Source organism: Lampetra fluviatilis, chromosome 37, assembly GCF_964198595.1.
Source record: "Lampetra fluviatilis chromosome 37, kcLamFluv1.1, whole genome shotgun sequence".
Classification (NCBI taxonomy): Eukaryota; Metazoa; Chordata; class Hyperoartia; order Petromyzontiformes; family Petromyzontidae; genus Lampetra; species Lampetra fluviatilis.
In genome coordinates, this window is record NC_136311.1 from 4,048,453 (window position 1) to 4,072,822 (window position 24,370).

General features: G+C 46.5%; 2 protein-coding genes across 4 annotated transcripts in view; one reads left to right on the forward strand and one right to left on the reverse strand.

The window, feature by feature from the left end:
- The window catches only part of TBL2 (transducin beta like 2), a 28,533-nt gene extending 12,880 nt beyond the window's left edge, over positions 1–15,653 (reverse strand). The window contains exons 1-5 of one of the 2 annotated variants that reach the window (XM_078873651.1): positions 15,471–15,653; positions 13,659–13,804; positions 12,600–12,784; positions 5,567–5,718; positions 418–544 (exon numbers count right to left, since the gene is read on the reverse strand). In XM_078873651.1, coding sequence (XP_078729777.1) covers positions 418–544; positions 5,567–5,718; positions 12,600–12,784; positions 13,659–13,804; positions 15,471–15,636 — 776 coding nt within the window. In that variant the 5' untranslated portion in view covers positions 15,637–15,653. Of the gene's footprint in view, positions 1–417; positions 545–5,566; positions 5,719–12,599; positions 12,785–13,658; positions 13,805–15,470 lie in introns of those variants that run through there. The other variant, XM_078873652.1, reaches the window with a different exon arrangement.
- Positions 15,654–19,540: 3,887 nt separating this feature from the next.
- Positions 19,541–24,370, forward strand: part of LOC144945270 (huntingtin-interacting protein 1-related protein-like) — a 40,306-nt gene continuing 35,476 nt past the window's right edge. For both annotated transcript variants that reach the window (XM_078873653.1, XM_078873654.1), the window contains exon 1: positions 19,541–19,835. In XM_078873653.1, the coding sequence (XP_078729779.1) occupies positions 19,731–19,835 (105 nt within the window). In that variant the 5' untranslated portion in view covers positions 19,541–19,730. The remainder of the gene's footprint in view (positions 19,836–24,370) is intronic.

Sequence of the window (24,370 nt, forward strand, 5' to 3'; positions counted from 1 at the left end):
ATAATCAGGACAAACGAAGCAATGAATTGTAAGGGTGGAAACCAGGTTAGATTTCTAACTTCAGCTCCTGGAGATGCCTGCGGTAGTGCGTGGCTAAATCTCAAGAGAGGAAATGCTGAACCCGTGGCCTAACCGGGAAGACTATGCTTGGATTGTGCTTTGCTTTGACATGTACAACGCTCAACAGGTGAAGTTGGCCAAACATTCCATTATAGGACCACAGAGGTTGGGCAATTGTTAGTGACGGTTTTGGCTGCTTTCCCGCTTGCCTGTGATTTCTCGTGCCTCTGACCTTTTATCCCTGTCTCTCTCTCTCTATGCATCAACAAACACTGTGCAAGGTCCAAATTATACGTGACTATTAAATTATTACGACGAGCCTCAGGGATCTCTGGCTGCCAGGGTGTGCATGTTGACCTGCCACAGGGAGAGATGGCCGCGTAGGCATTGGTCATTTGGTTGGTGTTGATAGTGGCCAGGATCTCGCCCTTGAGGTCCCACAGGTGGATGGTCGTGTCTGCTGAGGCTGTCATCACGAACTTGCCTAGCAGCCGCACACAAACAAACACACATACCAACAAACGCCATTCATTATCAAGTAAACTTTACTCTGTAAGCCTGTTTCTAAATGTGGAGGGAAGAACCGGAGGACCTGGAGGAAAATCCACACGACCACGGTGAGAACATGCAAATTCCCAATATACAGGCATCAGGACCAGGATCGAAACCACGACCTCCTGCATACTGGGCAAGGAAGCTAATCGATAAAATAAGCACAATTTTGCGAGGAGGTTGAGTTCAACAGTCATTGCGCTGTGGATAAACCCGTCCCCGTCGTAGGAACGTGGAGCTTCCACCATTGGTTCAGGGATGTAAATAGGAGATGAGCACTGCGTCAGTGCTCACTCGACTAAGAAATGACTGGCCAAAGACGGTCTAGAGCCACCGCTCGAGGTTTGGGTGTGTCTCACCACGTTGAGCAAGTGAACACGTCGGGTTAAACGGCTGCGAATGAGAACCGCTCAATCGCAGTGTCAGCTTAGACAGGAGGTCGATGTAGGTCAACGCTGCCCTCGAGCCAGCACGGGGCCCGTGTCACTCTCAGCCTTGGCAGTGCCGGCTGACGCACTGCAGCGATTAGCAGTGTTGTGACGATTCACGGAACTGGCGATTCGATTGTTTGTTGCGATATAGAGTGGCGATTTGATTAAGGAATTAATTATTTTCATACCATTTATTTTTCTCATTTCTTTTGCAACTAGTTTTTAAAGCGTTGCTTGCTCCGTTAGCCTAAGCGAGATATGACAGCTTTTGCATTTAATTTGCAAAAATCGTAAAACGTCCACTCCTCAATGAATGTACCATGAGCCTTAAGAATCGATTTTAACTGACAAATCGACGCACCGTCCCACTGTTTGCTATCAACTATCTCGTAGCAATCGGAAAGCGGTGCCCGAAAAATGAAACAATTTTTTTTACGGTATAAAGTTATATTAATGGCTCCGAGCTTAACATTCCAAGAAAGCCAGTGAGTCACAACTCAAGCTTCCCGGCTCATTCACGACAGGTGTGTGTGCGCGACGTGCTCGAGCGACCACTTCGGATTTGGATTTTTCCCCCAATTTCTGAAAAGAAATAACGGCACTGACTGCCGTCGTCCATCGTCCGTGGCTTACCATGAAAAGCCCACGCCGCTGACTCAATGCATGCGTGCGCGCGCGCGTGCGTGCAATGTGCATGTGTAATGTTTGTGTGTGCACAAAATCCTGTGCCGTTCCGGAGGAAAAACAAAACTCTACCGGGAGAAAACTCGGCATTCCTGAGAAAGCGCGGCGGCGATGACGGGGCAGTCGCGGGCCGAGTCTCCCGAGGAGGAGGGGAAAGTGTTCGCTGTGAAACCGCAGAAGTGCGCTGTCGGAAACCGCATCAACGTCGCAAACTCAACTGGGAAAGTAGGCGGGGTGTGCCAGCCGGCTTCCGTAGAAATCACCGCAATCACAAAGCTAGGCGAAAACCGCACGTTCATTCTTTTCAGTTTCTTCTGGCTCGGTTATCACTCCCGATTGTTTCACAAAAGTGAATCTTTTTTGCCGAACAGGAAATAAGGTACGAGATCCGAAACATGTTGGTTTAAAATAAATTCAAGCTGCTGAATGTTTAACTTTAAACAGGTGGTAGGTTTTCACAGCTAAAATAATTATTCGGAATTTAATTTTGTGTTAAAGCTAAAATGTGGCCACATCATTACGTGACCAAACCCAAACATCAATTGAAAGTTCCCACTCTTAAACAATAACAATAAAGTATATCAAGCATTTTACTGTAGACACCCTACTATAAAACGATATTTACTTTCTATGTATTGCAAAAAGAAATCAAAAGGTGACGTAGCCATGATCCCTTGAGATATCAATTGACATTTCAGGTATTCATTTTCTGAAATGTGGTGACTTACGATGCATCCTTAAGTTCGCCATTCACGCAGTGATCCTGCTCGTAAAAAAACAAATCACTTACGATCTCCGCAAATCACGCGGTCGGCAAACGACACGTTAAAGTTGCAAACGAAACTGTAACACTATGAGACCTCCTTTACCAGTGGCAAAATATAGTAATAGGTTTTTTACCATTTCAACTGGTACAAAACTGACACCTTTATACAAGGGATCATGTTTGCAATAACCTCTGATAGTGCGCTGTTTATGAGTTGTATGCCTTTTGGCGTCATCTGGTCCAACACCAATGGAGACTAGGCTCTAAGAAAAGCTGTCTCGGGTGTGGACCAATCAACTTCAAGGACAGTGCATATCATTATCATTATCAGAGTTGTTTCTTTTTGTTTGCATTTTGACTGCTTGTGTTGTGGTTATTGCAAACATGATCCCTTGTATAAAGGTGTCAGTTTTGTACCAGTTGAAAGGGTAAAAAAACCTATTACTACTGAAACTGTAACAGTTTAACACATAGGCTTTCGCAACCAATATCATCCATAATATAGATTTTTTGGGTTAGATCGCATAAGTATTTATTCACGCGATCTATTTATTTACGCGATCTAACCCAAAAAAACCTAGATAATAAATATATTGTGGAAATTAACAACCTGGACGGAAAAAAAAACAGGGATCGGTCGAAGGGAGTTCATAAAAACTAGACCAAATACAACCAGTTCTCGAACTAAATCTCCACCCAGAAACGTAACAATTCCATTAACAACCAGGAGAAGCTGCTCCTGGCCATGAAGGCAGATTGCATCCATTGTTTCTGTGATAAGCTTCTCTGTATCTTCCTGCTCAGTGCAATATGGAAGTGACAAAGTTAATAATGTGTAAATTGCAAGGCTAAGAACCTCGTTTGAAAAGGGTCAAGGTCGCAGATCGTGTAACTCTAGAGATTTACATCTAAACACAAACGACGCAGACGCACAAGCACAAACAGTCCGAACAATTGTCAGATATTATTATTTTTTACTCGGGAAGTGAAGGAAACCGAAATAGCAAAATACAAGATGAAGTGATGAGTGCGTTGAAATGCTCAAAATTAAGCTCACTTTCATAAACGGCCCTACAAATCAGCTGCCGAGACGCTGTATGTCAAAACCAGTCCCGAATTTACTTGTCTTGAATCAATGCTGTTAAACATGTGCACTCCCAAAAGGATTCATCTTCTTGATTCTTTCGGTAAAGTCACGTAGAAGGGAAGTAATAAAATAATAAAAATAAAACATAATAAAATAATATAATAAAAATAATTATTTTATTATGTTTTATTTTTATTATTTTATTACTTCCCTTCTACGTGACTTTACCGAAAGAACCAAGAAGATGAATCCCTGGAGTCACGAAAGCTTTAAATCCCAAAAGGATGTGTAGCCGATGGCTTGTGGAATAAATATTTACAATCTCCACGACACGAATGATTATTTTGAGTTAGGACTCGTATGGGAAAGAGAGGGTCCTCGTCTGTAAGATCGGATGTTCACCGACATTGATTCAAGCAAGCCTGACTCTGCTGATGAACACACTGTATGTTGAAACCAACCTACAGTTTGCTCGCCTTAAATCAATACTGCTGAACGTGTGCACGCGGTTGACGGGTTGTGTAATACTTTTTTTATTCATGAGGAGAGACTGATATGTATAGGAGCCATGGAGTCCGCTTATCTATTTTAGTTCTCTGAAGAAGCTATAGTCTCATTGCCGCAGGGCGGAGAGGCTGCTCATACATGTTCCGTCAGACAACTTGTCAGATGTGACTGTTGCTTAATTTTCGCTCGCATCGGAATGTCAACCTAGAGAGCATCGCCATTCGAACCAGGGGAATCACTTGTGTACAGCAAGGTCGGGAAATTTACCTTTGCACCTGTGGCATCAACATTTATTTTTTCCATGAACCATGACAAAGGGAAACATGCGTACAATTGTCGGGAATTTTAGAATTGTTATTTTCAAAATGTATTTGCTTGAAAGTTGGAATTTTTCGTGTGGGCTGTTCCACCGCCACGTTTTGTTTTGCGGGCACAAGGTGGCACTGGGATGCAAAACAGCAAAAAAAAAATAGTGAGCGCTCGCGCAGCACAGGTTCACGGTTTCTCGTAAACCAACGTCTGTCCAAACCGCTCACCGTGTTTGTGAGCTCACACGCAGGATGGCACGGCACTTACCGTAATCGTGACTAACAGGCAAAAGGTGCCCAGGTGCGGAAAACCCGTAAGAAAATAAAAATCCACTAATTACGCTGGAATAAAAATAAAATAAAAACAAGATTTGAGGTTTGGCACGGCTGCATTGGGTTTGCACTACTTGACGGATTTTCCAGTTCACACTGGCATTACAACAGGATGCATGTTTAAAACAGGCTAGTTTAGAAACGCAACAAAAAACCTCTTTACCACCGAGTCGCAAACAACTTCACGTTTAAAATGCCTTGCAAAGTTATTGAGCGTTCTTATCCAAATATCAAATCATACCTTTGTTGTGGCTCTCAAAACGTACTTAGAAGCTATTCGTTCCGGTAAGATGCAGTTACACAACCAAAACACACGCTTCTCAAATTATTTTGCAAACAGCCTCCAATAAACCCGATCACTTTTAGGAAACCCCAGCAAGCTAGATTCAGAGCCAATGATTATCTAATTGACTTCTAATCATCAGTGACTCAAACCCGCAAAGACCAACGGCATACCAAGCCACTGAAATGCCACAAACGAATGACTCGTGAGTGTGCGGTGTTGTGCGGTGGTCGTAATGGCCTGCGGTAAGCTGCACAAGGGAGCACACCCACGGCTTGGGAGTGAGAGGCGCGAGAATTTACGTTCGGTTACGCGTGCCACACAAGCGATGCTACGAGCGGTCGGCAGTTCCCTCCTCCACCTCCCGCGCTGAGCGAGATGCGTCAGGATTCACACGAGGTCACACGCGGTGTCAAAAAGACAAAGACACCCCATCTAGCCTTTGGGGCAAGTGCTGTTAGCGAGTAGCATCTATGAAAGCTAGCACGGCATGCAAGGGGGTGGGTGGTCAGCACCAGCGGGGGTCACGTGCAGGGTCGCACGCGGGGGTCTCACCGGTGGCGGCGATGCCGATGTTGATGATCTCAGCTTTGTGCTTTCGAGGGAAATCGTTGGGCGCCACGGAGAACGCGAACGTCCCGTCGTCCTTCTTGCTCATCTTGTAGACACGGATGGTCTCGGCGCTGGCCAGCCACACGATGAATGCCCTAGAGGTTCAGGATGAGAGGTCGTAAAGAAGGAAAGATGCCATTTTTGAATCCCATCTTTTTAACAATAATATTGCTGCTGTGGCTTTTATGCTGTGATATTTATCGTTAATAATTTACTTTATTAATGATAAAGAAGCGGCTATTTTGTACACAGGTTGATGCGTTTTTATTATTAATTTAATCTACTCCTAACCCTAAAATTAATCGCACGTAACTTTACACATGCATTCGACAATCTACATGTTAGACAGTTAGAGATGTTATCAATATTAAACATGGCAATGGTAAAATACGGAAGTTTTGGGGAAAAAAAGTTAGACGATTGCGCTTAAAAATAGATAAACATTCAGGTAATGTTTTCTACTATAAATGCAGCTGAGAATAATACCATTTTAAAAAAACTAACCTGGATATTCGATAAAACTTTAGCATTTTCATTACCCACTCAAATATCTCCACCACAATCATCCCTAACAATCACTTTTAGCAGAAACAAATTATATTAGACTACCGTTGCAGGCAAGAGGCCTTCCTCAAGGGAAAGACACAAGGAATGCATGGACAGTTTGAGACGGAAGTTTAGCATGATGGTTTGAAATGTAAGCTGAAGGTCTGTATGAATGGATTTATTTGCCTCATACCAGATCAACCAGAATACAGTAATCCCACGCCACTTCGCGGTTCAAGTTTCGCGGCCTCAGTGCATTGCGGATTTTTCGAACTGATTTAAAGGCCTCATTATAACTGTGCAGTAACACCATCATCATCATTCATCATCACATTCATCGAACTGCACAGGTCTGTCATCGTCGTCATTGTCATTGTCATCGTCATTACTGGAGTCAAGTCTCAAGATACTACTGTCATTGGTGAGTGTAGAACACCATAATACGTATCGTATGAGAGAGAGAGTGAATGTATAATATTAAGGTTTTATAATTAAATAGATTTAAGTAAAATATATATAAAGTATAAATATACATATTTTAAACATTCTGGTACCCACACACACATATACGGAAATTCCTAGGGAGCCAATCCTACTTCGCGGATTTTCACCTATCGCGAGGGGTTCCGGTCCCCATTAACCGGGATAAACGAGGGATCACTGTACACCGCATCTCGTTAGCTCTTACAAGCTAAGCTAGACTGAGCCTGGATAGCGCTTGATTAAGAGGCGTAATAGGCTGTGAGGCTGCACTTTAGGCAGCCTCCACGTCTTTGCTCCCAGTATTCACCAACCTGCACTGACCAGCGTATGATAAAAAGAAAAAAAGCCATGATCCGAACGGCATGGGGAGCTCTTCATCCAGCAGTGGACAAACAAAGGGCTGTGCAAGTACAGCAGTGGTTCTCAACCAATGAAGATCACTGGACCAGATGCCGCCCCCTACCAGGTCCTCACCCCCCATGTTACTAAGGCCATAATACACAGCGAGATCACGTGTCCACTCCTGTAGTCTATGCAGTGCTAGTAAAGCATATGTTTGTTTATATTTTGTATTAGTGTGCTTTTTGTTGGTAAGGCATTGGTTTCATGTTGTGTATTAGGTTGCTTTGTCACCGCAAAGTGGCATTCATGTTCCCCGCGCACATTAAAATATTTATCCTGCACAGTATCCATGCCGCATCCCGAAAGGCTTTTGTGCCCCACGGGTTGAGAGCGGCTGATGTGTAGAGTATATTAGGAATACATTCGTTACTCATTAATTTCATAAGACTAAAATATAAGACGTCACACGCTTATTGAAGGAGAAAAAGAATGTGGCTTTGAGAGTCTCTCTGATGGAGAAGTTAAGCTTTGCAATGTTTCCTCTTTTCATGGAAATACCACAATGCCACATTTCCTGGTCGGCAGGCAAACATTTCCGTCTGACACTGCCAGCCTCCATGAAACATGGTCCTCCTTACGGGGCATTTAACTCCGACGACAAAATCACCCTCATTGCACCCCGATGTCATCACAATTCGTAAGCTAAGCAAGAATGAGGCGAATACAGTACTTGGGTGGGCGACTAATTTGGGAGAACCAGGTGTTGTAGGTGTCAAGGAGAGGTTCAGCATAGCAATGGATTATTTAATTTATTTGTATGGAGTTATGAGTGTTTACTCCCTTCCATGTATAAATTGACAGCTCTGGTCTTCACCCGAATTCCAAACACTCAATAATGAAACTGGCCAAACATCACGATACAGGGTTCACATGAAAAAAAAAGTCTTGAAACTCGGTAAGGTTTTGTAAAAAGGGCACGATATAACATTTTTGTCCTGTACACAACCTCACAACGCACTTGCCATGCCCGTTGAGGTGACACTCTAGAAAGATGGCCAGCATACACAAAAGTGCAACCGTGGCAATTTTGTTCCATGTGTAGGGGTGTTAGAGAGAGAGCCGTTATGCATGGCAGCTTATGGGAAACAAACACAGTGGGCGGGGCTACGTGAGTGCACGGGGGGGGGGGTGCTCTCAACGACGTCCGCTCCAGGCAGCCCGGGGCCCCACCCCTCAGCGGGGGTTGAGTATAAAGGGGGATGTGTCAGAGGGCTCGGGGCAGAATGTTAAAGCTAAACCAGTGAAGACCGAAGATCGTCTAGCTAGAGCCCTGGACTCCCCTGGGACGCCGCCCTTGTCAGGGCCGCGCAGGACCGAGCCAGCGGCGTGGTCCCGAGAACCAGAGCTAGTGCTCTGGGACTCCGGGTACCGTAGCCCGACTTACCAGTGTCGGGCCAGACAGCCTCCCCTAGCCCGTTAGTGGAGGACTAGGAGGTAGGTCAGAGATAGCTAGCAGTGTATTCCCAGCTAGCCGGGTGAGGGGGCCGATACCCCCTCCAGTGTTGTATGTCCGCGGTTGTGACAACTGTTGCGGAATAAATACGTGTGCCTCAACCCCGGCGTCCAAGAGTCCTCAACGGTATTACACATGTGTAGTGAGTCCAACTGAGTTGCAGACGTTATCTGGGGAGCAACACTATTTATTCACATAACAGTACGTAACATAACACAACCTACGCTCGGCTCTCGAATGCCCATCTAACCACGCTACGGCAGAACTAGACACGGTTCGCTATCCCGGTCCGGACCACAAGCTGGCTGCCAGACCGTGTGGCTAGAGCAAACATGGGCAAAGTACGGCCCGTTGGGCTTTTTAATCCGGCCCGCCGAACTTGTCCAAATATTATTATTATTAAATTACATTTTACCTTCCTCTTGTAATGCCCCCATTTCCCCATTAGATGGCGCACTTTGACTTCAGCACCGTCAGTTTATTACGTTCCTGGAGGAAACTGATGTGGATCATCAGGACTTGCTGTACCACTCTCGTGTCCGCTGATTAAGATTGCCTACCCCTGGGCTAGAGGCTTCTTCTTCCCGACGTGCATCTGCGAACACCAACACTTGAAGAACCCCGAGCTCCTCACAGAGCTCTCGTTATATGCTCCTGGGCTGGGGCTGGCTCCGCCCTCAGCCCCGCCCACCTTCCAGGCTTCACGAGCTCCTTCTCGAATGTTCCCGAGAGCTCTCCGAGACCACGTGACCGCCCCTGAGCCCCGCCCACCTTCCAGGCTTCTTGAGCTCCTTCTCGAATGTTCCCAAGAGCCCCTCAGAACCACGTGACCGCCCCTCGGCCCCCGTCCACCGGTGGCCCCCCTCCAGTATCGTCCGGTCACTTGACAACAGGTCAGCCAGTGTCATGCCCCAGAGTAACCTTGGCTGACTGACGCTCCCTCTCGCTCCCTCACAGGGAGCCGACACCGCACACTGCTCGCGGTGCCTCCGCGCTAACCAGCGCTCACCCAACCACCGCTAGAGTTGGTACTGCAGCCCATAACCCGGGCTGCCTGTAATCACAACGTTACCGGCCGTGACTTCGCAAGCCCGGCACCATACAGTGACAAGTACTGTCGCTACAAATGTCCAGTCAGCGAGTCCTAAAAGCACTGGAGCATTAGCCCAATATCACTGACCAGTTTAAGATATCTCTCAAGAATGATATATTTCCCCTTCTTAAACGTTATCCCGATTGTGCTATCGGTATCATGTCCTGAGCCCAAGTGTCCATTTAGAATGCTTAGAGAACGGTGTGACTCTTTGTGACATCCACGGCTAGCGGCAGTGGATATCTCAACAGAGCTACATCTGAGATCATTTCAAGTCAGCTCTGTGCCACACATAAGAGGGCAGCACTTTCCCAGCTGTCCTATCACAGAGATTAATGTTCATTACATGACAGGAAAACCGATCTATTTAATTCTCAGAACTATAACTTGTATTCAAATTACATGCAGAAGCGACCAAAGCCCAGCACCATCACGAATTACGACGAGTCCCAGGGGACAGCCGGGGCAGCCATGGTGGCACCAACGAGTGCCAGGGCATCCTCAGGGATAAAACAAAACGACCAATTTGTGGCAATGTCTCATTAATTCGTTTTAGATGAAGCGTATGGTCCATGTTGTGTGGTCAAATGTAAACACTATTTAAAACAATTTTAAAAAACTATAAAAAACATTTTACCAGGCAAGGGCCACTGAGCTATGTAGCTCTATTTCAGAAGCGACATGGCCACAAATTATAGCTCAGGGAAGCGGCTTATGAAGTGGAAATTTATAGCAGCCAAATACTCTTAAACGGACGTTTCTAATTGTGGAGGGAAAATTTGGAGTAGCCGGAGAACAATCCACGCGACCACGGGGAGAACACGCAAATTCCAAATATACAGGCGTCAGGGTCAAGATCGAACCCATGACCTCCTGCAAACCAACAGACGAGGTAGTTGACATCTCGCCACTGTGGTGCCCTGCAGGGTCGGAATAGGGTTCTCGTAAGCACTTCTGTTTTGTACGCCTTCAGTGATAACTTTATACGGTTGGTACTGCTGCCCATGTCACTACCGCCACTGTCATTCGCTTGTTTCATGCGTACTTCGTCCAGCCGCTGGGCAGATGTCGTTACCGATACGATGATTATTTAATCGGTGCCCTAATCCAATGGCAGCGAGCTGTGTGCCGCAGATAAGCAAATTTCATTTGAGATGATTGAAAAAAAAGAAGGTAAGCCTTTGCACTACTCTCTATTGAAAATAAATTGTGCGAAAAACACCATTTGAAGATGTTATTGCTAATTAATCTCCGTGGTTAATTTCTCTCACCTTATGAAAAGACATTGACATGACTCTACCTCTGTATATACACCTTTGCCTATCCTTGCTATATAAATATATCTATTCAAGAAGATATCTTTGTTACAATTTTTTTTTATCATACAAAAAAACAGTGCCTACTGTACCTAGGGCCTACAAATACTAAAGGGCCTCTGAACAAAATTTTACCATGTTTTTGGATAATACGGCCCTGGCACCCTGGCCATCCCTGTGCGTGTGACTCGAGGACTTGCCATGGCAATGCTACAGCTATGCATGCAGTGTCCACTTGGTGACACCTTGTGGACAGCAGCTAAACATGCTCATGGAAGAGCAGCAAAACAGAAAGGTGATAACCACTCTCACAGCCCGCAGTGAAACTCTGCCCTCTGCAGCACTCACTATGCCATTGGTGACATTTGAGGGCCAATCCAGCGATGCTAAGAATGTATTTCACAAAAGATGGGAATACTTATTATGATTGAAACAGTTAAGGTAAGGGACTCATACTGGTAGGAACCTCCTGATTACACCAGCCCACAAGGGATTATTGTGTCCATCCGTCGTGCATCCAAAAATGGGAGGGGTGGGGCTAGGTGGAGAGGGGAGGGTGGGGAGGGGCTGGGTGGGGAGGGTGGAGAGGGGCTGGGTGGAGAGGGGCTGGGTGGAGAGGGGCTGGGTGGGGAGGGTGGGGCTGGGTGGGGGTATTTGCGGAATACACCACGCCGTCGTTGACCCTGGCAATTGACCGAGCAACCCAACGTTCCTACCAGCTCCCTCCGCAGGAATGTGTTATATTTTTTACGTCAGGGCCAGCATCACCAATGGACACGAGGGGGGAGGGTTGTGTCCCCAGTTTTGGATCAGATAATCCCTCTACCAAGGCCAATAATAACAGGTTGATAATGTCGATATGTCATAACATCTTAAAACAATCTACAGACTGACTGTTTCGTCTCATTGAGATCGAGTTCAACCACCAGAGTTCAACTCTGGAATTCCTTCCCATTGTCTCTATTCCTCAATTCAAGTAATGTGTTTGCTCCAATCTATAACAACTTTGATGGTACTATTTGTTTCAGGCCAATTGACATTTTGGGCCTCAAGGCCCATACTCTATTCAAAACATGAAAAGCGAAAAAAGATAAAAGGGAGGGTGGTCAAGGAAGGGAATCATGAAAAAGTCAACACCACAGCATAAGCGAGGACAAAGCACCTGGGGTTCGACACCAACAATGGCAAGGGGTAGCACCAACAAGTCCCCTTGTCATCGTCAAGGGGACCTTTCAATAAAAAAGTCTCAGGACATCCATAAGATGGGGCCGATTCATCAACGATTTCCCAAGGATGAGAACCTCATTACCAAGGAGGTCCTCTATCACTCCCAGTGGCTGCTATAACCCACCTCAAACCTCGGTGCCTCACTTTGACGCAGGCAGACGTCTCCACTTACTCCACAAGTGGAACATGAGGAGCAGCCCAAATTGTTCCCGTGGCAAACCCAGTCAGTCGCCCACGTACTGAACTTCTGCTCTGAGAGTTTCATTCCCGGTGGCATCACAACCACTCACTCTGCCTCACCTGAAGCTGTTGAATGCATTTCTAACCTCGACATCGAACTACAACTGCTTCCTCCAGCCATACGAAGGGGAAGAAGGTTGGTTAACATGAGACGTCGGTTTTACTTCCAGGCGCATCGCGAGGCAGCGCACCGGCCTCTCAGAGTATGACTCCCACCTCGAGTCGGGGCTGAAACGGACAAGAGTGGCGTGGTCCAGATCGACGTTGGCGCGGGAACTCTTGTGGTCGCGATCGCCAAAGTCCTTGCTCTGCCAGATGCGCACGGTGCGATCGTCGGAGCAGGTCGCCACATACTTCCCATTGTTGCTGAAGTCCAGGCTGGTCACATTGCTGCTGTGAGCCTTTTGTTTGGCAAAGGAGGCAAAACAAGTTCCAAGGTCAAAATGTTTACGTCACTTTAATTGGGTAGAGCATCTAAATGAATAGCCAATGTCCCAGATCACGGTCAATCAAACAATGTACATGCGTATTGGGACTATGGCGAACTAGGTTCAAACAGCCCAGAGATTGCCAGGGATCAGCACAGTGGTCCTGGCCAAGATCTCCATGAGAAACAAAAATGTCAAGTAATTTATGCCAATTATTTGCCCAGGAAAGCCTCACTAAGTTTTAAAACTCTTTCCTTTGGTCATTGCATTGGAATTTTTGGCCAAATTAGATTAAAGTGTCTGGCGTTATGTACAACTTCCCGTGATTACCAACAATCAGATGCATGAAGTGTACACAGTGGGTTGACTTTCATATGATTGTCGGTATTAAGTAAAAGGAAGATCATGGAGGGAGGCCACGACGACTGGAATTTGTAAACGCTACACGAAACGTTACGGATGGGGAACCTGATGTGCCTCTCCATGCACAGCAGGTTGTTGGGGTGACATGACCATACCTCACCGCGTTGCTCAGCGAGGGTTGGTGCACGTGGAGAACATAGCCTCGATAGTATAAAAGTACAGCAGAGCGATGGATTTTGTAGCACTGCACGCCAAATGGCCCCAAAGCACTATGACAACCTGTACGTGCGTCGTGGCCACTCAACCATGCACCATCCCAGCTCAATCATATTTAGGTTCAGAGATCTGATTAGATGGGGCGTATTATGGGTCGATTTGGTCTTAGGGAGAACTGGTGTTTGGATAATTGTCAGTCAGGCTGCACACACGATTTCAAGGTCAATTCACTGGTGCCAGGCAAGTTGGAATGCAGCTGGGGGAACACCTTGAGAGTTGCTGCAAGGAGCGGGTGGCTGAACGTGCTTTGCTGAGTCTTCTCGCGTCGCTGCTGCCACTTCTGTTTCTTGCTGCCGGCACCTTCAGCTTTCTTTACCTCCCCGTTCTTGGGAGAGGCTTCTTCTTCTTCAACCTCTGAGAACAGGTGAGAAAACTGGTGATGTCAAGATGTCCCGGGAGCTGAACACGAGATTCGAGCACCGAGTAGTTTAGTTATTTTTTAATTTAACCAGGTGAGAACTCAAAGAGACCAGGGTAGTCCCATTTTCGAGAGTGACCCGTGTCGGTGTCACCACACATCTCCAATAGTAGCCCTCAGCCAGTGATGTAAATGCGATATGCCTTTGACCAAGACGAGTCTCTTCATAGGACAACCATTGGAACACAGACAATCAATTATTCATTACAGGCACTGCCACAAGACGTTCACGTATTTTTTTTTTAAAATACAGGACCGCTCATCGTCAACATCAACCAAAATTATGCCATTGTTGGCCACTGCTGGATGATTGCCTCCAAAATCCGTCACCATCCTTCTGCATGCGCGGATGTCACACAGCTTCATCTCCTGAAGTACGTGACCTCATTTGGCTGCCATTCCATCAGGTGATGACGACATTCTGCTCTATTTAAGACCGGAAGCAGGTGGATTGCTTCACTATTCTGGAAAATCGCCCGATGCTGGATGTAATTACAGGCGAAACGTGGTACTCAAATTGTATATGTTAAGAATTTACTCTCTAACACACCGGTGGGCTCAAGTAGTAACTTTGGCGTTTTGTTTACGTGACAAATCCTTTACTAATTGGCTGTGTCGGGTGATGGAGGGTTTCGACATATTTATACTTACGCGATCTAACCCAAAAAACCTTTATTATGAATACAAAATATCTTCGAGAGATGATGCATGGGTCCTGCTCAAGCAAACTTATTTTTCACAAATGGAAAGAAGTTACGTGGGCTGCTGCTTTAACTTGTCACTCGGGAGGGGTTAAACCCTCCCCTGCAGATAAGTACAGCAGTGACGTGGCCTGTTTCTGTTGGCAGGAAGCTTTCCCTGCATCGATATACCCAGAACGAAACCAAACTGTCTTATTGTTTTCCAACTACTCAATCTCTAATTGGCAACTATGCATATGCCAATTAAAGCATTGGTAATCAGACAGCATTAACATTTAATTATCACTAGACCCCCCATGTTGTAAAGCACAGTCTACAACTCTTATCCACTCTCTCTCTGGCCTAGATGCTATGAAAGTGTCATTGCCCGAAACGTCGCTAATTATATATTTTTACTTTTAAGGTCTTAGTGTTATTGACGAATGTGTTTTTTTAAACTAATCTATTACATCGTGTTGCTGTCAGGACTTGGGTGTCTCGAGACCAAGTTTAACTTTAAAGCAAAGAACACAAACACAACTGACAATTCTGTCTCTGCATATAAGTAAAATAAACATTTCAGGACAAAATTATCAATCGGCATTTCTTAAACAAACTCTGGACCGGTTTCGCTCTTTCTGGGTCTCATTAGCAGAGCCACAAACACGCAGCTGAGAGCCTCCGCAACCAACGCCAATCAATCGGGGAGAAGTGAGAGGGCATCCCTTCATTAAGACCGAAGCGAGAAAAAGACAAATCGCAACTCGTGTGCCATCATGAATTTTTTTTTTTAAAACGCCGCAAAACCCCCGGACACCGGGGACCCCGTAGCGAAGGCCGCATCCCCGACCTCGCCTAGTCACTCTCGCCGACACCCGGCGGCGTACCCCGGGCCGGTCGAGGTTGGGGGTTGTGCCCGCACCTGAATCGCTGGCGCTGAGCGCCCTCTCTTTGGACCGACCGAGCCCGAAGAAGTAAATGGCGAAGGCGGCCGCGACCGCGACAGTGGCGACGGCCACAGCCAAACCCGGCGGCTGCAGCAGCAACTGCCCTCGGGACGCGGCGGTCTCCCCAGCCTCGGCCGCCATAGCGGCTCCACGTGTCACCAGCGCGCATGCGCGGCCCGAGTGTAATCCGGATTTACCTTTCGCCCCCATCCCCACCGCCGTTACATGTAATCTGATTACACTTTAGCCAAGGGGTCTAGATTGCGTGTTAACCGGATAATGTGTAATCCGTTGCGTTGAAATATATCACAAAGGGAGTATGAGCGTGCGTATAGAGCGGACAGATTAGCCGTCAATCAGATTATATTACTTGCCATCTGATTACATTAAATATTATTACATGTTAACTACATTGCACGTTAATCAGATTGAATGGTAACCATGTCATAGAAATGTATTATATGTTAGCCATATTACATGGAAATCAAATTATATGGTAAACACGTGAAAAAATACACATTCAATGAAATGCAACGTCTATTTGTGACACGGACAATCCATCATGGGACCTCCTTTGCCAGTACCAAAATATATGAATAGGTTTTCCCCTTTTGGCAACAAAACAGGTGTTAAGATGTTAAAACACCAAACTGAAACCTTTAACAAGGAATCATGTCTGCATGAACCACACTACTTGTGGTCAGAATGCAAACAAAAAACATATTCTGATCATATATGCATTGTCTTTGAAACTGATTGGTCCACACCAGAGACAGCTTTCTTTATAGCCTAATATTAAACAGTGTTAGACCAAAGGACCATTTGAGGCGAGGCTCAAAAGAAAGCTGTCTCTGGTGTGGACCAATCAGATTCAAGGACAATGCATATATTATCAGAGTATTTTTTTGTTTGCATTCTGACCACAAGTCGTGTGGTTAATGCAGACATGATTCCTTGTAAAAGGTTTCAGTTTGGTGTTTTAACATCTTAACACCTGTTTTGTTGCCATAAAAAAGGGGAAACCCTATTCTCACGGACAATCCAGTTTCGCCAATTACCCAAAGAGTTTGTGATGGAGATCTGCGTTGCATCAGCACAGGACAACATAAAAGTGATCCGTACGGATGAATAGGCAACATCGGAACAGAACGTGTTGGAAATAAATTTCGATTTAAAGCTTTCGTGACTGCAGGGATTCATCTTCTTGGTTCTTTCGGTAAATTCACGTAGAATGGAAATAATAAAATAATAAAAATACAACATAATAAAATAATTCTCACGACGTTTCAGCCACAACGCAAGCAGCCGTCCTCAGGCTTATTTATTATGTTTTATTTTTATTATTTTATTATTTCCATTCTACGTGACTTTACCGAAAGAACCAAGAAGGTGTTGGAAATACTGTAAAGTACATGCAAAAATAATGCATTAAGCTCAACAAGTAACGCATAATTTGGTACATTGCACCATAAACAAGGACAAGGTAATGAATCATTACGTTTTAAAATTGACTTATTTATCCAGGAAAGCCATAGTGTTGCTCGTCTTGAAACAAGTGCTGATGAAAGTGTAGTGGTGTTAACTACTCGCTGTTCGCAAACTGTGAGAGAGCAGATCGTAAACAAGGGTTTCCCGCTCAATCAAACGGTCAGGGTCAAATGGGGTGAGGTAGGATCCAAACGCCAGATTGGGTAGGACCAATCAGAGGGTCCCACAAGGTGGCCGGGGATTGGACAACCCGGCCACGAACACGTATAAAAGCCAGAGCGCTGAGAGCTCTGGAGTTCTGCTACACGAAGACTGAAGTCGGCCGAAGACATCTAGGACCCGTGACCAAGCCCTCCAGCCCTTATCAGGGCTAGGGCTCAGTGTAACCAGTGGTCGGGAAGAGATCCCCTAGGTCCAGCCAGAGGACGCTGGGATAGCAGGGAGATTAGATAGCCTGCAAGGTCCGGAGGCTGTGTCTCCTCAGGGTAACGGGTGAGGGGACCATATACCCCTTAGTGTGATAGGGACTGTGTATTAAGATAATAAACAGTGTGTGCCATAAAGAAGTGTAGAGCCCGTCCTTTACAACACTACAAAAGTATGCACTCACAGAAGCCCGTGCTGCTAATGGGGTTGTGTAAGTAATAATTGTATTAATCACGTGGAGGGACGGGTGTGTGTGAAGGAAGACGCGAGGGGTCTCTCTCTCTGCTTGTCGTTGGTGACATTTGAACTTCAGTCAGAGCACTGCCGGTGTTGCAGACCACTCGGTGGCGCTGTTTGCTCTTGCAGATAACCTAAGGGGCCGTCCATAAATGACGTCACGCACCTGGGGGGTGGGGGGGGGTTAGACATTTGTGACGATGTGTGACGAGGGTGGGTGGGGTTTGAGAAATGTGACGTCACATCAAAATGCGCAACTTTAAATAAATATAGACAACACGTTCTACTTAATAGACTTTTTAATAAATGTTTTCTCCTACGACATCAGAGTGCAGCGCCACATTAAATACGCACTACAATGACAATAGTTTAAAGCATGTTTTATTTTTCGGGGGGGGGCAGAGCTTTGTGACGTCCTATTTGAGGGGGGGGGGGCAGATCTTTGTGACGTCATATTTGAGGGGGGGGGGGGTCTGACTTTTTGTGACGTCGTGTGACGAAGTGGGGGGGGGGGTCAAGAATCGTCCAAAATCGCGTGACGTCATTTATGGACGGCCCCGAACACAAAATAACCGTGAGCAGTCGCTGATATCCTCCAAAACGATGCTGATCGATCTGAACTCTATCGTTTTTCGTCGAACCAGAGCCCATATCTATCGAAGAGGATGCTTGCCTCCAACATGTGGAAGTTCCACCAGCATTGGCTCACGCAGCCTGACCGCTGACGAGACACACCGTGTAAGAGTTTGCTTGTGCTGAACCAATGCAGCTAAAGACTCCCAAAGGCCCGCGTGGCCTATGGGATATTGTAAACGACATACGTTTGCACCATTGGAACCTCATTTGCCAGTAACAAAATATGATAATTGGTTTTTTACCCTTTTTAGACTAGGCTCTAAAGAAAGCTGTCTCGGTTGTGGACCAATCAATTTCAAGGACACTGCATACATTATCAGAGTTGTGTTTTTGTTTGCATTCCGACTGCAGGTATTGTGGTCAATGCAAACACGACTCCTTGTAAAAAAGGTGTCAGTTTTGTTGCCAGATAGAAGGGTAAAAAACCAATTGACATTCGTTTGTATTACGTGGAGGGACATATACGGGAACGAGCGATACCACCTGCTTGTTTATTTCGTTTCTTATATTCACCACGACGGCGCTGTCCATCATATATGAGTCTCACTCCACTGTGATTCACTGTACGTACAGTACGGGGGAGGGTGGGGGGGTCGCGTCGCCCTAGCAACCGCGTCCGGGGGTCCCCCCCACCACCTCAATAACCCCCCCCTGCCCCCCCCCCCCCCGAGGGTGGATTCGCCCTTCCTATTGGTGCGTAGCGCCTCACGTGACGCGACAGCTTTGTCAACTCTGGTGGGGGGGGGGGGTTGGAGGGGAGCGGTGGTGGAGCGGTTAGCGCTACGAACCTGGCCACCCGAGTTCGATTCTCGCTCACGGCCAACATCAGTGACGATTATCTGAACCGGTCATGGGCCTCCTCCTATGTCGACTCAGCCTCAAATTAGTACCTGGTACGGTGTGCAAAAACACCACTGGGGAGACAAAGGCGGTCGAGCGTGGTGCTGTCCACCCGCCCCCTCGTGCGCCGTTCTGCCCTTTATATGTTGCTACTCAGCACTTGCCCTAACAGTCTGTCAAGGCTATACGGGGTGGGGGGGTGGGAGTGTTTGTGGGGGGGGGGCGGTTGCCGCGGTGACTGAGCGGCCATCTTACTCAGGGAATAAAAAACACACACGGCCGCGTGACGTCACGCGCCACCCGCATTTCCCAACGCCCCCCCCCCATCCCTCCCTAGGCAAGATGGCGCGGTCGGCATCACAACACGCGCTGTCACCGCGACACCCACACGTGGGATCGGCCGCACCTGACTCGTGGGAGCATAAAGAGGGAGGAGGATGATGAGGGAGGAGGAGTGGTGGTAGTGGTAGTAGCGGTGGGGGGAGCTCACGGTGAAGAGGCAAGTGTTGAGTTGCTGTGTGGCGGGCGTGCTGTGTTGCTCCGTGCTGGAGTTTGCGGGTTCCTGACATCGTCCGCCTTCTTGTGCATTTGCCCGTCGCTTGGCCACGATGGAGAGGGTGGCCAGCACCATCCGGCATGCTCCCACCAGCCTGCTGAACAGGCGCTCCGTGAACACGATGGAAGCCGATAGGGAGACGTTCGAACGCGTACAGGTGAGCTAAGCTGTCAAGATATTACGGCCTTGAACTAAATATCCGAAGTGATCTATCAAAAAAAATCATTAGATTGCCATCGATTAAATTACGCTTGAAATGCGAATACTGTATTGCACGTTACATAATTAAGATGCGTATATGCAACCCGCGGCTAAATATCGATTGTAAGCCGTATTACAGGCAGACTAAGCTCGTATTCTCATGCTGTGGGTACACTTTGTGGGTAGTAAGGTGACCTTATACGCGAATTGGTTGAAGGGTTGGTATTGTATAAAGTTACATGCACCGGCACCCACGCAGGCAACCACAGATGTGTAACACGTCAGCTGGCGATGATGCCACAGCGCGCAATATGCTAAAGCTGTGGTCGATTTGTGTACGTTACCAAACGCAGCATGCTGCAATGTGAATTGCAAGTAGGAAGACACGTGTTTGTATGGCTTAATGTGTGCGTACGTATCGTGGCCGCATCGTGAACGAAATAGAAAATTGCGTCGTTGAAGCGGTGAATAGATAGATGCATGCGAGAATTGTATTATTGGCGATCGATTTTCAAAATTGGAGTTCCATTGGAAAGCATCACGCATCTCGCCTGTTTGCTTTCACCCTGCCACGGCTGCATTTGTCATCGATTATCAACGCATCTGACGATCGTGAGAACGTGTGTGTGTGCTTTGTGCACGTTATGGTACCAATCCCACTGCTGGTGTTACGGTGACCCCAATAAACCAACAGCGTGGCTCTCTTTACCACACCGCAGACCCAGCGGATCTCTTCTTAGAAATAAGTATGTGCCGTTTAACATTGATTTGACAATCATCGGCATCACGATCAATGGTGTACGGTGATTTTTCTGCAATATTTTGCTGTCTTTTCTTGGATTTTCTGTTTGCGCATAGTCACTTTAAGATGTTTTCTTGTTCATGTTTTAGTTTTTTGTTTGTTGCGGTTGCACCCGATTCAAGAGCCGAATGGCTCACAGGGCTACACCTAATAAATTAACTTTAACTTGAATCTACCGACTGGATACAGGCCCCCTCTGAAGGCGTTGTTGCCATCTCTCATGGTCATTATTTAACCCACCTAGCACCCTGCCTGCACACCAGCTGATTTCGTCGCTCCATCTCCTGGGTTGGAGTGATCTCGGGAGGCTTTCTCCATCCCTAAATCCTCTTTGGCTTTCACTCCGTCACTCTTTAAATGGGGGTCATACATTTAGTCCGTACGCATAGAGGGGGAGGTTAACCCAAATGCGTAGCTTGCGTTTGGGGGGGTCTACTGACAATGTTAGTACACATAGGAAACGTGGGGGGGGGGGGGCGAAGCCTCGATAATAATGCAGCCGGACGGTGGATTATCTGTTCGCTTAACCACGTTAATAGTATTCATCTTTGATCGTTTCTGCGTAGATTAAATATCGGCCGTTCTATAGGATTGGGGGGGAGGGGGTCAGGTTTTGACAGATGTTTGCGAACCTACTAAATGGATGGCCCCTTACTGCTCACCACGAACCATCATCTTGTTCTAGCGACGTGTCCTGGCCCAATGTCACTCGCTCTCACCTTTCACGACAATTACACCGATGTCTTTCATTTGCCTATATTTTATAATCCCCGTGTTCCTTTTTCTTTGACAAAATAACTTTTTTTTTTTTTACAAATGGTATGAGAATACACGGGTTCAGCGGATATGTTTTGACTAATAGGTTGAAATACAATCCTCCATGTATTTAAAGTGGCGAATAATTGACAAGGCTGTGAGATATTAACTTCAATGATTTCACACGGCAGGTTAAACTAAACGCGCATGCCTTCTTGTGTAAAGGATTTAGTTTCCATTTGTGTGTTCAGAGTTGACATTGACAAGCCACGTGTTCAGGTGACATTATGGTCGGAGGCTAGGTGCAAGGCTTAATGTTAAGATGGTTTAAGGGTAATGTTAGGACCAAGGTGTTAAGGATTAGGTCTCAAATTAAGGTTAGGACTTGGATTTGATGTAAGGTTGGGTGTAGGCTTAGGTTTAAGGATACTGTTAGAACCAGGGCTATGTTTTAACAGTAAGGTTGGGGAACTGTTAGATTTCACAACGGAGGTTTGCAATAGGGTTCGGTGTAAGGGTAATATTACAACCAGGGTTCAGTTGTACAAAAACATATTACTAGCGTTAGCTTTAAGGATACAGTGCAATATGATGTAGGCATTTATAGTGTCTAAATGCGACTGCATAATTTGACGATGACGTGTTATTTTTATGTTAACGCCTTTAAAAGGTTAGGACTCGACTTATGGTTGAATAACTTGATTTACAACCGCCGCTAAGTTTAACACTCCATAAGGGCTATATGGGTTTGGTGTAAGGGTTAGCAGGGCTGGAGCTTATATCTCCAACACTGGAGACATATACTGGCTGTGAAGTCAAGATTGTGGTCCGCCCCACTGCTTTAGCATTACCACGGACTGACAGAGCTGAGTGTGAACACTGGTTGTAGCGGCGTTGACACTTTTCGTGGATGGCGTGGGGAGTTGATTGGCGATGTTTCTAGATGAGTGTCGATGTTGGTGAGTGGACGGCTTCAGGAGTCGCCTCGCCACGTTGAACATGTTTTTCAGTTTTCAGTTTCATTTATTTGGTATAGCCCTGGTGAGCCATTCGGCTCTTGAATCGGGTGCAACCGCAACAAACAAAAAAAACCAAAAACATGAACAGGAAAACATCTTAAAGTGACTAAGCGCAAACAGAAAAATCCAGGAAAAAACAGCAAAAAATCTTCCAGAAAAAAGCACCGTACACCAACGCTGTGTGCAAAAATCCCAATGGGATGCAAGTCAAACAACAACAACAACCACAAGACAACTTAGATGAAAGCCATCATTCTAACTCCGTACCACAACAAACAAACATGGAACGCCGGCAGTGCCGTTTCCTCTGCAGTCCGTGCTTTGAGTTGCATCGACTGGCACGGAGATTAATCGATTCGCATAGTCACCAGTTACTCGCACAACACGCGCGTGACACCTTAAATTCTGTGGTGTTACTACTACAATGCACGTGGTCCTTGATTACAGGCTCGCGAGAGGGGCACATCTGCTGTGCGATGCTCTGATGCGCTTCAACGTAACTACCGAGTATTTAGTCCTCTACAAACGTACAAGAAGAACGTTCTAACGTTGTTCCCACGGTTCCAATCGCATGCCAAACGTGGGCCGAACGTTGGGTTATAAACCATCGGCATAGCTTGGGGGAGGGTGGGGGGGGGAGGAGTTCCTTGCCCGTGTGAACTGGGAAGCTACCTGTGGGGCTCGCTGTTGGGGCTAAAACGAAAGCGGCAGGTGAAGTTTGGACCACCCATTCTTTTCTACCTCCGTTAATAATAATATACTGCGCGCTTGCCAAGCGGCAGCAAGCCACAGGATTAATAGTTCACCAGTCAACCTCGACCCGGGCTGTCTACATCAACATCAGCGGCAGATGGACCCGTTCCTTTGGGTAAAGTCTTAGTCACAACCGACACCATAGGGCGCAGAGACCCGGGTATAGGATTTACAATGAGGGCCTGTTGGGTAGGGCTATGTTAAGGTTAGGATCAGGGTTAGGTTTCGGATTGAGTTTCGGCCCAGAAGTGCTGTAGGTGAAATTATTAAAGACTCTGATTAGGTTTAAGGGAACGTTTGGCTGCGTACGGTGCAAAAGAAGTTCAACATACTTTTTAAGGATACAGTTTAGGGTTGAATGATGTACTTAAGGCTGACGCCCAGCCCTAAGGGCTAGGTTATAGGACCAGTGTTAGGTGTAAGTGTTAGATTAGGCACAGAAGTTAACTTAAGCAAAATGGTTGAAACCGGGCAGTTAGATTTAAGGGCTAGATTAGTACTTTTATTACACGGTTAGGTCTCGGGAAGTCCTAGCCAAACTTATAAGGTCCAAGTTAAACTAGGATTAAGTTTAAGGGGCCATGTTAGTATCAGAGTAAGGTTCAACTCCTAGACTTAATAGGACGGTTCGAACCAACGTTAAGTTTAGAGATTGAGGTTAGGACCAGGGGTTAGGTTTAAGGTATTTGTTAGTATTATGGTTTGATGTAAGGGTGATCCCTACCATTCACGGTAAGGTTAGGACCAGGGTTTGGTTTTGCAGTAAGGTGAGGCCGAGAGCTGTTGTTGTGCCTCGGGCATGATAATAGATGGCCATGACATTTTCTGTAATAGGTGGCAAGCTCGGTGGACGTGCAAGCAAGCGTCTGTTTGCGTTCGGCTTTTACACGCGCACACACGTGGTGGAGAGTTTGACGGCCCGATCAGGTGCATGCATGGCCCGCCTTCGTCAAGGTCATTTTGCCGAGGTCTATTTGCGATTTGAATTTCACAGCGGGTCCCCGTGTGATTGGTTAACAAGGCGGGTGGCGGCGGGCACCTGCAGAACGACGTTGTGTGCGAAGCGTACCTGTCAACCCATACAGTTTACCCTTATTCTTCTTGTGCAGGGAAACTGAGTGGCGTTGTTTTTGATGTCCCGTTCAGTTCAGCCTTGGTGCC